Source organism: Onychomys torridus, chromosome 15 (assembly GCF_903995425.1).
Source record: "Onychomys torridus chromosome 15, mOncTor1.1, whole genome shotgun sequence".
Lineage (NCBI taxonomy): Eukaryota > Metazoa > Chordata > Mammalia > Rodentia > Cricetidae > Onychomys > Onychomys torridus.
Genome location: NC_050457.1, coordinates 16,360,329 through 16,377,093, shown reverse-complemented (window position 1 = coordinate 16,377,093; position 16,765 = coordinate 16,360,329). Strand labels below are relative to the sequence as shown.

At 49.2% G+C, this 16,765-nt stretch overlaps 1 protein-coding gene across 1 annotated transcript in view; it reads left to right on the top strand.

Annotated features, from left to right (window-relative positions):
- Window positions 1–16,765, top strand: part of Thbs4 (thrombospondin 4) — a 52,609-nt gene that overhangs the window by 26,745 nt on the left and 9,099 nt on the right. The window contains exons 10-16 of the mRNA XM_036207481.1: window positions 1,200–1,352; window positions 5,349–5,453; window positions 5,693–5,800; window positions 6,053–6,212; window positions 7,942–8,060; window positions 9,356–9,408; window positions 14,456–14,649. Of these exons, the coding sequence (XP_036063374.1) occupies window positions 1,200–1,352; window positions 5,349–5,453; window positions 5,693–5,800; window positions 6,053–6,212; window positions 7,942–8,060; window positions 9,356–9,408; window positions 14,456–14,649 (892 nt within the window). The remainder of the gene's footprint in view (window positions 1–1,199; window positions 1,353–5,348; window positions 5,454–5,692; window positions 5,801–6,052; window positions 6,213–7,941; window positions 8,061–9,355; window positions 9,409–14,455; window positions 14,650–16,765) is intronic.

The window sequence follows — 16,765 nt, the reverse complement described above, 5'->3', positions numbered from 1 at the left end:
TGCCAAGCCTAACATCCCCTGTTCAATTCCTGGGACCTACTTGGTGAAAGGAGAAAATTGACTCCCACAAGTTGTCCTTGATTTCCACACACACTTCATGGCACCTGTACCCACCCTACATTCCCCCCAACCCCCATATATATATATGTGTGTGTGTGTGTGTGTGTGTGTGTGTGTGTGTGTGTGTGTGTGTACATTTTATTTGCTAGTTGAATCTCAATAAAACTGAAAACGTCTAATGAGCAAAAACACTCTGAGGGGCTGAAAAATGGCTCAGGAGTTTATGAGCACTTGCTGCTCCTACAGAGGACCAGGGTTCAGTTCCCAGCATCCACATGGAGGCTAACAATCTGCAGCTCCAGTTCCAGAGGCCATGACACCCTCTTCTGGCCTCTAGAAGAACCAGGCACACATGTGGTGTACATGTAAACATGCAGGCAAAATATTCATACACGTGAAATAAATCAATGAATATATATATATATATATGTATATATATTATATATACATTTGGTTTTTTGAGACAGGGTTTCTCTGTGTAGTTTTGCACCTTTCCTGGATCTCACTTGGTAGACCAGGCTGGCCTCGAACTCACAGAGATCCACCTGGCTATACCTCCCGAGTGCTGGGATTACAGGCGTGCACTACCACTGCCCAGCTATCAATGAATATTTTTTAAAAAATCTGAAGACTCTATATTGATATTTTAACTTTAAAAAAATTAGAAGTCCTCCCTAGCCTGTGAAGTGCTCTGAGGAGCTTATTTGCTCCTTCCCAGGTAACCTACCTCATCAGAACCTCTCAAGGCAGGCCATTACTATGTCTCTGTGTGAATAAAAACCAAGGGAACTGTTACATTTCACCTAACTTTTTAGGCAGGCCACTTCCCTGTCCCCAGAGTAAACTTGTCATTCTGCCTCCCAGGACCTCCCTGCAACCTTCAGCCTTTCCCCCTGGTAAGTCAGAGCACTGCTGGATACCATCCTGCCTTCTCTACCATCAGTCCTGGCTCTCAAATGGCTGTGTGTCCGGTTGCAGCTTCCCATCTGGTGGCGGGTTCGCCAGCATGCACAGGAGTTTATGAGTCATGCCTGTGCGCAGAGAACTTTGGGTCGTTAGGCTCAGTCCTCGAACCACCGAGTGGAGACAGATAGTCTTTGCCCGCCTCCGGCTTACCATCTCATCTTTGCCCCTTGTAGGGATCGTATCGCTGCGGGCCTTGCAAACCGGGGTACACTGGTGACCAGACCCGGGGGTGTAAGACCGAAAGAAACTGCAGGAACCCAGAGCTGAACCCCTGCAGCGTGAACGCTCAGTGCATTGAAGAGAGGCAGGGGGATGTGACCTGTGTGGTAAGCTCTTGGTTCGCTGGACCGTTTTTCTCCTCTTCCTTTTTAAGCACAACCCTTCCCAGTTTCTGCTCGCTTCAGTGTCCAAGTGTGCCAAAACTTAAACGTTGTAGCTCTGACCAGCACAGAATATAATATAACTGGCTCAGTGAGGTTTCTGAGCAACAGTCTGAGACCCATCCAACCTTGATCTCTCCCTTTCTCTACCTCTTGGCTGAGGAACAATCAGCCACTTGGGTACCTAGATGGTGGAACCCCTATGGGACACCAACTCCCTATGGCCTTCTGTGGAAAGTTTGCCTAAAATGCCAACAGTTGAGAGGTGGGAGAGCCTCCCTCCCTCCCCTCCTGCTCTGTCCCTGTTTATACTTTATGGCGTAGCCATTGTCATTCATAACTGTCCTCACCCTTGAGATGTCCAGTGTTAATGTGACCTCATACGCTGGGGCTGGGTGCGAGTGTAGAGATAGAAACTGGGAAATCTGTCACCCACGGGTGGGTGGTACCTTCTCTGTGGCCCTCTCAACCCTGCTTAGGCACAGCTCAGTGAATGGTCAGTATCTATCCATTCCCAGCTCTGGTTTCCTGCTCTTACCTGAGCCCTCTGTAAAGAAACCTCTTCCCATCAACCAATCCCAAAGCCAGGACCAGAGTCCTCAGGGAGCTCAGGTGCTAGAATCTCAGCTGCCTTGAGTATAGCTAGCTCACTTCTTTCTCTGCTCTGGGGCTCCAGGCTCACAGTAGGAAAGCTTCGGTCTGTGGCCCCCGTGACCATGGTGAGCCCCTCTGAACAGCATAAAAATTTCCCCTCCAGGGACAGGGGCAGTGTGGTGGCACCCCTGTAATGCCAGCACTTGAGGGGAGAAGCAGGCCGATCTCTGTGAGTTTAAGGCCAGCCTGGTCTACACACACTCTGAGTCATAGTTAGTTCCAGGCCAGCCACAGCCACACAGTGAGACCCTGTTTAAAAAAAAAAAAAAAAAAAAAAAATCCCATCACATTCCTCAAATTTACACTTCTTTATCTTTTTGGCTGGAAACTTTTCCTCAGTCATTTTCTCACTTTTCAAATTAGAAAATAAGATTGAAAAACAAGTTTTTTAAGTGCAATAAAGTCAGCCTTCCACAGCAGTACCAGTATTCTAGAGCAAGGTCTAGAGAATGTGATGTGTCAGAGAGAGAAAAAGAGCTAAGCTTTCCCCCAGTCCTGATGGTTGGGCATGTTATTACATACATATTCCTTTTTTAAAAGTCATTGAAAAGCAAGTATATATCTGTGCTTAAATTCTCATTTTCTGTGAACAAATTGATGGCTCCTCCGGGATGGTGGGTGATGGGGCTCTTAATATGTTTTTGAATTTGTAATAAGGCACAATGACAGATGGTAAAGGACTAATAAACTCGGTGTGACTACTAAAATAATTTAATCTGCCAGAAAATGGCTCATTAAAAATGTATTTGTTCCTAGAGGAAATTTTTTCCTCATTAAAATGAGCGAAGGACCGGACCCACAGCTGAACTTTCCAGGTCTTGCGCTGCGGAAGCCCTCGAGTGGGACGGGGCTCTGGGGAGGGGCTTCTGGGTGGGGGGGAGTGACTCAGGCTGTACAGGGAGAGCAGAGGAGAGGGACAGGTAGGGGTGCCGGGGATGTTACTGGCTGGAAAACACCTGCTATTGAGAAGCCAGGAAATTTCCCAGAGATTTGTTCCACGCTGCTGACTCCAGCTCTCTCCTGTCGGCTCTGGTCCCAGGTCTGCTTTTCTGCCCCTGCTTTAGTGGCTCCCAGGCTTTCTACATGCTGTCTCCTCTCTTTCTCTTCCTCTTCCTGTCCTTTCCTCCCACCCGCCCCCACGACCATGACCACCTCCCTCACCCCTAACCCCAGAGCTGATTCTCAGGCCCCACCTCACACCCGAGAGCTTTTAAGAAGGGTTCCCTCTATCTTGGTGAATCGCCACCCTGTCTCCGGGGCACCTTGGATATGCAAGGAGAACTCAAAAGTGTACATTAACCAAATGCAAGGGGTCAAAGTCAGAAGGGGACAGGCTTGAGGTTAATGCTCCCAACAACAGAGAGCTTGGGCAAGGCGCTGACCCAGGTTGAGCTCATGTGACTCTTGCATAAAAGGGACAATGTTGACCTTGCAGTGTCTTCGTAAGGACTGGAGAAAATAGCTGGGGAAAACCACTTCAGAAAAACTGTTGGCAGATAGGTCAGAGAAATGACTCAGCAGGTAAAGTTACCATCTCTACTAACCAAACACACACACACACACACACACACACACACACACACACACACACACACACAATCTTCCTTCCTTTCATGCAACATTGTAAATGTAATTTTTAAAACTGAAACAAAATTGTTACTTCCCACTTGAACTGCTGGTAGTGAGGATTACTGTTGGCTTTCTGGCTAGCAGGATGCTCTAGGGGCGTATGGGAGGGGAAGGTACACAGGGCCAGCAATGACCACACCAGTGGGGACCACCTCTGTTCCAAGAAAGGGATGTGAATAGAGATAAAGTACCTTAAAGTTTCCCTCTTTGGGTGGAAATTGACCCCAAAGAACTAATTCCGATACAAGACTGTGGCTCAGAAGTGATAAATCTGCAGCCGCCCTGCCCACTCAGCCTTTATTTCAGGGGAGAGGAGATGAATTGGACAGTCATGTGGACACTTGGATCACCACCCCAAATTAGGAACACCTTAGGAACTGGAAAGATGGCTCAGCAGTTAAGAGCACTTGCTGTTCTTTCAGAAGACCTGAGCTAAATTTTCAGCACCCCTGTGTGGCTCACAACTCCCTGTAACTACAGTTCCAGGGGATCCGACACCCTCTTCTGGCCTATAAGGGCACCTGCACATACATGGTACACATATATCCTCTCAGGAGCACACTTATATGCATTATATTGATAAATAAATATTTGAACCCAGTATGCCTTGAGCTAAACTAGTTCACCCAGAGGGACAGAGGTACCGAAATTATTTGAGGGACCATTGTCAGCCATATCAAAGCTGTTAGAAGCCTGACAACCTCAGGTAGAAAATCAATTGAGTCAATCGAGGCACATCCTGTGCGGCCTTATCTCTAGTAGCTCTGTAGCCACTAAAAAAAAAAAAAAAAGAATACTGTGGATATCCATGAAGAGATATAGAGAGAACACCAAAATAAAATGTCACCCTGTTTCTTAAGCTGTAGAAGAGTCTATACACCTAAATGTGTGCAGCCAACTGAACGAGAAGACCAAAGAGAAGGACTGTGTATCTGCTTGGCTGTGCACAGACCATCTCTGAGTGTGCACATGAGAGTGGGTTGCCTTTGCTTGTCTGACCCGTGGGAACAGGAGCCATAGGGGACATTCTCTATCCATCTCCCTTTGAGCCTTTGGAATTGAAAATTATTGTTGATTCCCACACAACTATAAGTGGGTTTGCGTTTTTCTTGTTTTGTTAGTTTGTGTGTGGGTGGTTTGCATGCACACAAATGGGGCCAGGAGTTTTTCTTTATTCCTCCTTACCATATCTTTTCGAGGCTCATATCAACAGAATCTGGAGCTCACTGATTACACAAGACTATCGGCCAGCAGGCCCTAGGGAATCATGGACATGAGCTGCTGTGCGTAGCCTTTTCCATGGTTGCTGGGTACCCAAAATCAGGTCCTCATGCTTGTCCAACAAGCACCTTACTAAGAATGAGGCATCTTGGTTTGTGGGGGACAGAACCTCAGATAGCCCAGGCTGGCTTTTAACTCACTGTTTATCGAGGATGTCCTTGAACAGAGTCTAATCCTCCTGCCTCCCTCTTCTAGTCCTTAGATTACAGGCATGGTCCACTATGCTTAGCACACTGAACTGTTAAATCTCACCCACCCAGGATATGAGGCTCCTGGATCTGCCCCCTGGGGACCCTCACACAGGAGCAGAGACCAAGTTGGTCACCTGCCTCCTTGGGGGCTGTTTTCCTAAACCTCTAATGGACTCTCCCTTTGCAGTGTGGTGTTGGTTGGGCTGGTGACGGCTATGTCTGTGGAAAGGATGTAGACATTGACAGTTACCCCGATGAAGAACTGCCGTGCTCTGCTAGGAACTGCAAGAAGGTAAGGAGAACAAGCAGGAAAAAAAATGCCCTGTGGACTTGCAAAGCCAGATCTTATATGGCTTTGGGAAGGCTCTCTACTGGATCCACCTAAAAATTTCAAAGTAGCTGCTTCTCAAACGAAGCAGAGAAAACAGCCACTAGCTAGGTCAGGCAGCCACACTCAGTCTTGAGATCAGAAATACTTTTTGACATGAGGCAGATGGATAGGATGTGACTCTGAGCTGTTTCCCCCATCAGGATAACTGCAAATATGTGCCAAACTCTGGCCAAGAAGATGCAGATGGAGACGGCATCGGAGATGCCTGTGATGAAGATGCTGATGGAGATGGGATCCTGAATGAGCAGGTACCAGCTTTGTGGGGACAGTGTGCACACTGCAGCACACTACGGAGGGACTGTGGAAGAGAGCCTGTGAAGCCACTCCCTGAGATTAACCGTCTCAAACCTTAGTCTCCATGCCCAGGCTCCCACAGCATTGCAGCTCATCCTGTAAGAGTCACGGGTGTTTAAAATATAAAACAGACAGACCTGGGCAGCCACTGCAGTGAGGCAGGGATAAGTAAGTCTGAGTAAGTGTCCCACCTTCTCGCCACTTAGGACAACTGTGTCCTGACTCACAATGTAGACCAGAGGAACAGTGATAAAGATATCTTCGGGGATGCCTGTGACAACTGCCGGACTGTCCTGAATAATGACCAGAGGGACACTGATGGGGATGGAAAAGGAGATGCCTGTGATGATGACATGGATGGAGATGGTAGGTTTGTTTTGCTCAGCCTTTCATTTCCTTTGTCCTTTTGACCTCACCAGGAGTGGGGACAGACATGCTGACTCAGGAACTCCCCTTCTAGCGGACTCTCTGACCTATGTCTGGGGGCCCAGTTACCCTAGATGTTTCTGCTACGTTATACTATTGGCAGGAACTCTGAGAAAGTACCTTCTAATGGTGTCTTGTCAGGGCTGTGTCTACAGGGCCTCTGCCTTCCTGGCTCCTCCCTCACCCCACCCTCACCCCACCCTCACCCCTCAATTTAGGAGAGACCTGGGAATGGAGAACTGAGTAAGGTCTGTTGTGGAATATAACTTTAACTATGTAAAGATGTGTTATATTTGTTTGTGCTGCATCTGTTTAACTATGTAAAGATGTGTTATATTTGTTTGTGCTGCATCTGTTTAACTATGTAAAGATGTGTTACATTTGTTTCAACTTGCCTGCCTGAGGCACCTGATTGTCTAATAAAAGCCATGGCCAATAGCTAGGCAGAAAGGGATGGGGGGGCTGGCTGGCAGAGAGAATAAGTAGGAGGAGGAATCTAGGCTCCTGAGAGAAGAGAGAAAGAGGAAGAAAGAAAGGGAGACATCCAGGGCCAGCCAACCAGCCAGGCGGCAGACAGACAGACAGACATGGAGGAAGCAGGACAGTAGGACATACAGAATGAAAGGTAAAAAGCCCCGAGGCAAAATGTAGATGAAGAAAAACAGGTTAATGTAAGTCCTAAGAGCTAGTGGGACAAGCCTAAACTAAGGCCAAGCTTTCATAGCTAATAATAAGTCTCTATGTCATGATTTGGGGGCTGGAGATCCAAGAAAGCAGGCTACAAGGATCAGACACTATACCCTGGGGACAGGCCCTCCTGAATGCAGACCAGGAAGATTGGCCAGCCCCTGCCTGCTCTGGGCAGGACTGGAATGGTGGCTGTACTGCCAAGCTCTGGGACTCTACCACAGGTAGTGAGGTCCCATGCCATGTGAGGTCCCATGCCATGGCAGCTCTGAAGCCTCATGGAGCTTGAGGAAGGACATTTTATTCAATATGATGTCCATAGCATACGACAACTATCATTAAAAGGCAGCCTAGGATCTGAGTCTCTGAAAACATACTGCACCATTGGAAGAACCTCCTTTTAAAAATGCTACCCCCTCAAACACACACCTTCACTCCTCCTAAAGCATAGGCCCACCTGAGCTTAAGTGACAATTTCACTGCAGTGGTATGCTGATAAACCAGTCAAGAAAGAACCCTGACCTGTAGCATGTGTTCATTTCTACAATCTGACTCTCTTCACTGTTGGTTTCAAATGTCGTCGAACACAAAATTGGGAGGCACGGACTCAATAGGCCCAGCCTAACTCCTGTATACCACTGCCCAAAGGTCTTTTGTCTCCATTCAAATTTAGACACCTACAAGGTCCTCCTTTGCTGGGTCAGCCCACCCAGTCATCATGGCCTCCTTCTCTGGATGCTGCCACAACCCTTCACATCTTAGACAAACTCAAGTTCACTGGATAGCTGCTTTAGAGAGCTGCTCAGATCTGAGTGTCACAGAAGCCTTTCCTCGAAGTCACCTCCAGATACTACTAAGGACGGTAGTGTGACAACGGCCCAGCAGGAATAAGTGGCCACAACCTGGCCTCTCAGCAGCTAGAAGTCTCTATGTTCTTTCCTATGGCAGTCTCCCGACCCATGGTAGCATTCTTTTCTTGCAGGAATAAAAAACATTTTGGACAACTGCCCCAGAGTCCCCAACCGTGACCAGCGGGATCGGGATGGCGATGGTGTCGGAGATGCTTGTGATAGCTGTCCTGATGTCAGTAACCCTAACCAGGTAAAACAGGTTCACATGGTGGATGGAACTCCCTGTGTGTAAAGATTCCCTAACAATCAACATCTGGAAAAACCCAGCCAAGCTGTTGGCCGTTCTTTGCTGTGGTATCATGGCTCACGTGGAGAAATGACATAGATTAGGCCTAAGAATGATGGGACCAAAATGATCCACACGAGATACTTATTGACAGCCATACTGGTTAAGCCAATGAAAGGTTTTAAGTCCTTCTTTACTGATGGCCTGACCAAGAGCAGGCGTGTGCCTCTGAAAAGACTTTCGGTGCCTAAGCTTGGGGATACAAAGTTTTGAAAAGCAAAAACCACAAAGACTGTAATTATGTCAAAGTTAGATGAGGGTCAGAGTAACCTTGAAACATCCATTCATGGCAGAGCATAGTAATTATTTTAGATAAAACATGCCAATTATTTTTTCACTCATATTTTTTCTAGTTATTTTACTCTAATTTGGTTAATACATCTGGACCCTGGTCAAGGATGTGGAAATCCCAAATGTGTGGTCGAGGCAGATGTGCCTGTTGAGAGAAGGTTCTGGGTAGAGGGCTGAGCAAACACAAAATGGAATCAGAACAAGATGGCGCCACCTGAGTTGGGGTGGGGACTCATGAGACCCTTGGGAATCACCTCACAGCCACACAACACTGATGGCATTAGCAACATAAGCTTAATGAGGCCCAAACCCATTTCTACTGTCAAAGAAAACAGAAAGATGGACATGAGCCTAATCACACGCCCCTTTAGTTACTAAGTCTATGCATGGATATTGCAGATTAAGTCCAGTAAGTGACACATTGTTTCTCTGCCCATCCACCTGCTGCTTGGATCCTTGGGTATGGTGAGCAGTCTGTTTCTGAAGCCTGGAAAAGAAGAGAGTCCTTGCTACCCATTGTGCCTCACTCCTCATCCTGTCTCAACTCCAACTTACAGAGGCAACCCAAAGTCGGTGTGCTTTGACCCATGCCTGTGGCTGGCCCCCTTCCAACTGAGCCAGCGCACCCAGTCTCTGCTAGCCACTGTGCCGCCAGAGCCCTTCCCAAGCAGCTCATCTGGTGTGTGGGCAGCCCCTCCATGAAGCTTGATATTTTAAAAGGCTTTTTTGGAAAATTGAGCATTGTGCCTACACCAGTATGGTGGTGTCCTTTTGCAGCTTTATGTCACTCTAGATCCCAAGAAACAATTCCTGAAACCCAGTGATGATGGGCCAGGCTTGCTTTCTCGGGAATAGTCCATACATTGTGGGGCCCCAGGGGTAAATAACACGTTCTGCTCTCTTTGCAGTCGGATGTGGATAATGATCTGGTTGGGGACTCCTGTGACACCAACCAGGACAGGTATGGCATGCCTCCCAGCTGCAGAGAAACAGGTGGGAGTTCTGGGGAGAGTGGGAATTGTCAGAGCTTTTCACTGGCATTGCGCTCCAGCATCCCTGGATGAATCAGATTGCCAGGTTGCCGGGAGACAGTGGCTCCACCTTTGGTCCAGGCCATTGTTATCTCCCACAGAGTACTGTGCAGGGTGGTTGCAGCTCCACCCAGCACTTGAGCTCTTCTGTGAAAGAGATGTAACATGGAGCCTTGCAGGAGGGCTTTGGAGTAAGGCAACCAGATGCCATTCATGGCCTCACCTCTCTGTGCCTCCTGAAAATGGGAGTGACTATAGATATGTAGCCCGTGGGCTGTTATGGAATTGACTTACTCCAGGGAAGGTGCGTTTTATGGTTTCTGTAATATAGCTAGTACTCAGTAGACGTTAGCCCTTTTATTATCACATCAGGAAAGGTTCATCATCGCTCCGAACAGAGGAGCTGGCTGAGAGGTCACTGTTGTTTTATTGTCCTTGGCGCCTTTTCTGTGTAAATTGAGAGGAATTCGTCTGTGGAGAACATTCTGCCATTCTTCCTAGCCCAACATGGAGTCTGACATGAAGACCAGGGAGAGCTGGGGACAGAGCTTAATGATAAAACATCTGCCTAGCATGTGTAAAGCCAGGAGTGGAATCCTCAGCACCACCACAGAGAAACCAGAAAAGGATGGGGATGGAGTAGGTGCTGGGGGGGGGGGTGCACAGGAAAAGCACCGCCAAGTGCCACTCAGCCCTAGACGGCTGCTCTCCCAGGCACTGGCCCTTCCTTTCCTTGGGACCTTGGAGAATTTGCATTCAGTTTTTTTAACCAGGGGTTTGTCCCTGCTAGCCAAGCACTCTACCATCTAGCTACATTTCATCCCCTTCCCTCCACGGGTGATTCTTGGAAAGGTGGTCAGGACAGGTCTGAGTGGGTAAGATTCCCCAAAGTCAATGCAGGACACTACATGGTTCTTCTTCTAGGAACTGGACCACAGACTCAGTTAGTTGCCTTACAGAGTCAGACCCATACCCCCAATTCCCAATCCTCCACCTTGCTCAGGACAGCTCCTGCAAGGTCCCATCTTCTTCATGCTCTGTCCTTCCCGCCATGCGCCCCCCAGCTAAGTGAACTCAACTATTTGTTCCCTCAATCTCTTAGAAGCCGTCGCTTCATCAGAACAGTAGAGACAATTGCCACCTCCTTCTCCATTAAGTGAAAACTCAAAATAATACAGGAGAAGTTCCAGCACAGGGCCATGCCTTGGGCAACTTTTGGAAGACGGTGGCTGTCATTGGTACCACAGCACAGGCGAGGCTGTCAGTGACACAGTCTGACACTGGCTGTCTATTTCTCAGAGCAGAAAGTAGACGGACGGGCACCCTGACAACTAATTGATGTGTGCATCAAGAATGTTCCCAGTGGTGGGTCATCATGTACTCTGATTACCATCTATAGAAATTTCTAAAATAGCCTATCCCGCCAGCCTCTAGATATATGCCTAAAAACAAATGACTCATTCTGCCGTATTTTTAATTCCCATGAACTTGAGCCACACCGGGAGGGGGCTAGGAACTGCTGGTTTCTCCAGAGAGGTGGCAGGGCTCTGTGCTTGGTGCCGATCCAGCCGGCTCACCCTTGTGCTAGGAGAAGTGTGGAAATTCGGCTTTCTCAGCTTCAGTATTACGATGTCCACATTGAACTCACTCCTCTGGGGCCCTTCTGCCCTCCTATGAAAAGAAGAGCTTCTTCCCTGTGTCCTCTCCTAGAGAGTATAAGAGCAGTTTCTAAGCCAGGCCAGGCCTTGAGTGGAGCAGAGGGAGAAGAGAAGCCACGCTGAGCCCTAGTGGCCACGGAAGGTTCCAGAAGACTCGGATGATCCTCCCAGAGACGGAGCAGTTGTACTACCCACCCATCCCCATGCTGCCAACCCCCCACACACACACAGACACACCCCACACACCCCACCACTGTAGCCCTTCATCCGGGAAAGAAGAAAAGTCAGGTGGACAGAGAGTGAGCTTCCTGGGATACAACCACTTTGGGGAAAAGAATGGCCGTCTTCTCCTCCTCAGGGCATTCAGGTCTGAGTCCTCATGGCATTACTAGATGGGAATCATGAACATCAACGTAACAGAAAACACCAGAGGGCTTGACCCTAGAGCCAGGTTGCTTAGGGTGGGCTTCTTACAGGTGCTAAAATGGCATCACGCAGTCTCCAAGCTGCCCTTTGAGGCGGGCCCTGTGTTTGTCACTATCTTATAGATGAAGACTGTGCACCTCTCAGGTCCAGCGCCGCGCCTGAGGTCACTGCTCACCTATGCCCGAGCGAGGACTCCCATGTGCCTCCACGACTCTTGCCTTCACATGTACATTCACACTCCCTTGGAGAGAGGTGTCATCTAGCAGTCCTTAGAGACGACAGCAGCCTGAGTGAAAAAGAAATGAAAGGACAGCATCCTATCCAGAACAGATTATTTGACACTAATGGAAAGGGGGGGGGGGAACCTAGGCCCCAGGGTGGGGGAGGGGCCACTGTTGCCTGAGCAAGATGTCAAACTTGGGAGATCGCACAATGTCGCTTAAGAAAACTCAGAGTTGGCTGGGGACTTCCAGAGGGATGCAGCTCTCGCCTGGCCCGTGTGATGCTGCAGAATTCCTAGCCACTACCACAAAACAAATTGAATAAAAAAATATAAAATGAGATGCTGTAGCCACACTGTGCACTCCTGTGGAAAGGGCCTGTGTCCTCCATGTGTTCCAGTCTCCATTACACCCTTGTCACCCACCTTGTTCCTACCTTCTAGTGACTGAGGCTGAGACCTTCTGCTTGTGATGTCAAGGTGTGCGGAGGCTTGGGGATGCCTCAAGCCCTCACTGTGTCTCTTTTTCCTAATCCCACAGCTAGTCCAGGTATCCACCTTCACTTATCTCCAAGGCCCCTTAGCACATAAAGGGGTCCCACAAACTAGGTAACTGAGGAGACTTGATAAGGAGGCTGTTGAAGAAAGCTGGGCCTGGAGCTACAGCTTGGCTGGTAGGGTTTTTGCCTCATATGCACGAAGCCCTGGCGTCAATCCCCAGCACCACATACAAACAGGACAGGTAATAGATTCATATATTCCCAGAACTTGGGGAGTGGAGGCTACAGAGCCATTCGAGGCCAGCTTGGGGAACATGAGTCTCTGCCTTGAAAAAGAAAAGAGGTGGGCAGGTTCTAGGAAGCAAACAAAAACATCCATCCATGTTCCTGGTTTCTGCCCAGGAAGTTCTTTCCCACTTCCTGGAGAGGGTCAGAGAGAGCTAAGGCCTTTTTAAAGAACCTACCTTGAATGGTTGAGGCTGATTCAAACACACATACTTTCAAAATCTAAAATTATTCTCTAGTTACAAAAGACATCTACTAGGTGTGGAAAGGGTTATCGCGGCAGGCCCGAGAAGCTGAGTTTTCCTACAAACATTTAGTAGCTAACTGGGCCTGGCTGGTGTAATGGCTCATCTGCATTGTCGACTTGACTGAGAATCTCCTAGATGAGCGAAACATAAACTCAGTGAGTATCTGTGAGGGTGTTTCTAGAGAGGACAAAGGGCCAAGAATCTCCCGAATGCTGAGTGTCAACTGCTCACAGGCTGGGGACCAAGAGAAAGAAACGGGGTTGGAAGTTCACTAGTGTGGGTTCTCCTCTGCTTCCCAAGCACAGTGAGGTGAGCAGCCCCCAACACCCAGCCCCTGTCGCATGAGCACGCAGGAACGGCAGGGCCTGCTGTCCATGGCCCTGCAGCCTCTGAAACCCCCAAGTCATAAGAAAGCCTCTTTCCAATGGTTTCCTTCATCTGTTTATCATAACCAAACCAAACCGAAACCAAAACACCAACAAAACAAAACAAACAAAACCCCACAGCTGACACCTGGGAACCTTCAGGCTGCAGAAGGCCCCCCTGGGACCCACGCTGCCAGTGCACACCCCAACCCTCCTAAAGGCCCAAATGTTTGATGATGGGTCACTATCCTGCCATTCATCACTTACTGATGCCCTGCCACCAGCACCTGCAGAAGCCACTGTCTACTCAGGCAGCATCCCAGTTAAGGTTTCTATTGCTGTGATGAAATGCCATATCCACAAAGCAGGTTGGGGAGGAAAGGGTTTATTCGGCTTACACTTCCACATTGCTGTTCATCACTGAAGGAGGTCAGGACAGGAACACAAACAGGGCAGGAACCTGCAGGCAGGAGCTGATGCAGAGGCCGTGGAGGGGTGCTGCTTACTAGCTTGCTCTTCATGGCTTGCTTAGCCTGCTCTCTTACAAAGCCCAAGCCTAGGGGTGACCCCATCCACGATGGGCTGGACCCTCCCCCATCTATCACTAATTAAGAAAATGCCCTACAGGCTTGCCTACAGCCCCATCTTATGGAGGCATTTTCCCAGTTGAGGCCCCCTAAACTCTGGTGACTCCAGCTTGTGTCAAGTTCATGTAAACTAGCCAGCACAGGTACATACTGGAGTACAGGACTGGTCCCCTTCAGGACTAAAGAAAGCTGGTCTATGGAGGTAGGGCTTTGTGGAAAATGTTCTACGTGCCCTCAGTATGGTTAATCTCCAGCTGCCCTCAAGAGAATCACCTTCCCCTTCATCCCCCATGTAAAGTTCCTCCATATCCTGAATAATGGAGTTAATTGCATCCTATTTGGAGATAGGAGTCCATGTGTCCCAAGTGTCCCAAGCTGGCCTTGAACTCACCAGGAGCTGGAGATGAAATACACACAGCACTTTATCTGGTTTATGCAGCACTGACGATCAGACTCGGGCCTGGGTGCATACCAGACTATCACTCTACCACCTGAGCCTGAAGGAGCTGCATTCAAATCTTTATTTCAGGGTCTGCTTCTCAGCGGGGGAGCTGTTTCTGAAGCTGCCTTATCAAAGGAGGGTCTGATAGGGTCTGATAAAACCCAGCCTGCTGCTGACAGCACACCCAGACTGCGGCCCGGGAGCAGAGGCTTCAGGCTCCGCCAATCGGTAATCTTTCCTCTGCAGTGACGGGGATGGCCACCAGGACAGCACAGACAACTGCCCCACCGTCATTAACAGTGCCCAGCTGGACACTGACAAGGATGGGATTGGCGATGAGTGTGACGATGATGATGATAATGATGGCATCCCAGACCTGGTGCCCCCTGGCCCAGACAACTGCCGGCTGGTTCCCAACCCAGCCCAGGAAGACAGCAACAGTAAGCATGCTCGGCCAGGGCTGCCTGGGACACACACACCTCTAGATTCCCTGCAGCCACATGAAGGGATGCATACTTCCCCAGGGCATCCTCAGCTCTCCTGCACCCCACCAGCTTCTGCTTCGGATCCAGCTGGTGTAGACAGCAGACATCTGGTAGGCAGCAGGCTGCAAGTGGGTCAGAGCTGATCAGCCTTGCTGCTTCCTGAGTTGTGCTGGGCTGAGATCCCATAGAATGAGACCCAGCCACATGCTGCAGCTTGGTTCCAGAAGGCCCTCAGTGCAGCTCTGGTCCTGCTTGCTTCTGCCCCTGGGAGTCAGGAAAGGAGTCATACAGAGAGGGACACACAAACTCACACACCCGGGGGGACCGGGCAGGTAAGGAGCCATGTGCACCAGGCCAGATGTGTATGCCACGGGTGAAGAAGGCTCATCCTAGCCAAGCAAACGCAGTGTCTCAGCTGTCGTGGCTGTGAGCAGAATGCACCTGCGCACCACCTTCAGCTTAGGGGACACCAAAGTTGGTCTTAAAGATATGCTGGTGACGGTTGGGGATTTAGCTCAGTGGTAGAGCGCTTGCCTAGCAAGCACAAGGCCCTGGGCTCAGTCCTCAGCTCTGGAAAAAAAAAAAAAAAAAAGATATGCTGGTGATAATCATTCCTGGAAACTACTCACTACTCAGATTTTGCTTAATCCATATTTGTGGGATCTCAAATTTGAATGAATGCCTCTCTCTCTGTCTCTCTATCTCTGTCTCTGTCTCTGTCTCTGTCTCTGTCTCTCTCTCTCTCTCTCTCACACACACACACACACACACACACACACACACACACACACACACAGCACCTGCCTGTGGCCAATGCCTTTTCTTTTCCCTCTTCCTCCTCCTCCTGTACTTTCCATACAGCAAGAAACAGCAGGCAGCTAGTGTCTGCTCTGCATACCCCGCATGGGTTGGTGGGTGGCAAGGATGATTCGCCCACTCCTAGCCTCCCTGATGAAGCCACACTTGGGTGTTTCGCCCTATTTCTGCACACTGGGGAAAGCTGCCAGGAACAGAAGTGCATTTCCATTTCAGCAAGCACAGCTGTCACGCCTGCTGGCTGACTGAGGTCTGCTAGGCTCACCATGTGCCACCTGCCCAGAGGGCAGATGCAATTCACAGACACTCAGCTTGCCAAATCCAATCCCTTCTCAGCTCCAGGATCCCCCCCCACCAACCCTGAGAGCCTTCCCAACAGATGTCATCTGCTTTGTGGACACCTAAAGTGACAGGGAACTCTTCCCTACCTGAAGCAGCTTGCCTTAGTCATTCCTAGCAGTAGGCATCTTTCACTAAGCGCTCACTTTGTGCCAGGCACGATGAAAGTGCTTGATCTGTGTCAAGTCATTTAGTTAGGGCAAAAGCCCTATGAAACAGTCATCATCATGTTCATTCCCATTTGCCAGGCAGCACAGAGGATTAATGACTTGCCCCAACTCACACCACAAGTGAAGACATTGTGGGAAGTAAGATTTTAAAGCAAGACAGTCTCCCACCGGAGTCTTACTGTACTGCCCTGCTTCCCCAGTTGGAGGCAGGACGGTCCATCACATCACTTAGCCTTTTTACGTCCAATTTTTGTAAGACTGTAATGCAAGCCAAGGCCCCTCTCCTGACTGCTGTGCTTAAGGACACAGCGCTTTGCATTTAACTTGAGGAAGTCAGCCATCTCAGCCGTGGGCCCCAGCTAACATAGGATGCTTTTGCCTTTGCATAAAAGGCTTTAAGGCTCTTTTCTATGTCTGGGAGATTTCCTGGTGTTCCTCCAGTCTCTGTTTCTCACATTCCATATGAAAGAATGTCCAGCCTCTCAGCAATCACTGACAGGTATTAAAACAGCAAAAGCTTCAAAGCCACGTGCTGGGTGACCATCCTTGTTTGTGTCTGCTGCTGACACCGGACCTCCACCTTTAGGGAAGGAATCGCTGGCACCAGGACAGACGTGGGACCAGATAATTCACCTGTTAGTGTTTATTCTGAGAAACTGCTTACATGAAAATAAAAGGTATACACAGAAAAGCACTTAAAGAGCCAGGCGGTGGTGGCGCACGCCTTTGATCCCAGCAATTGGGAG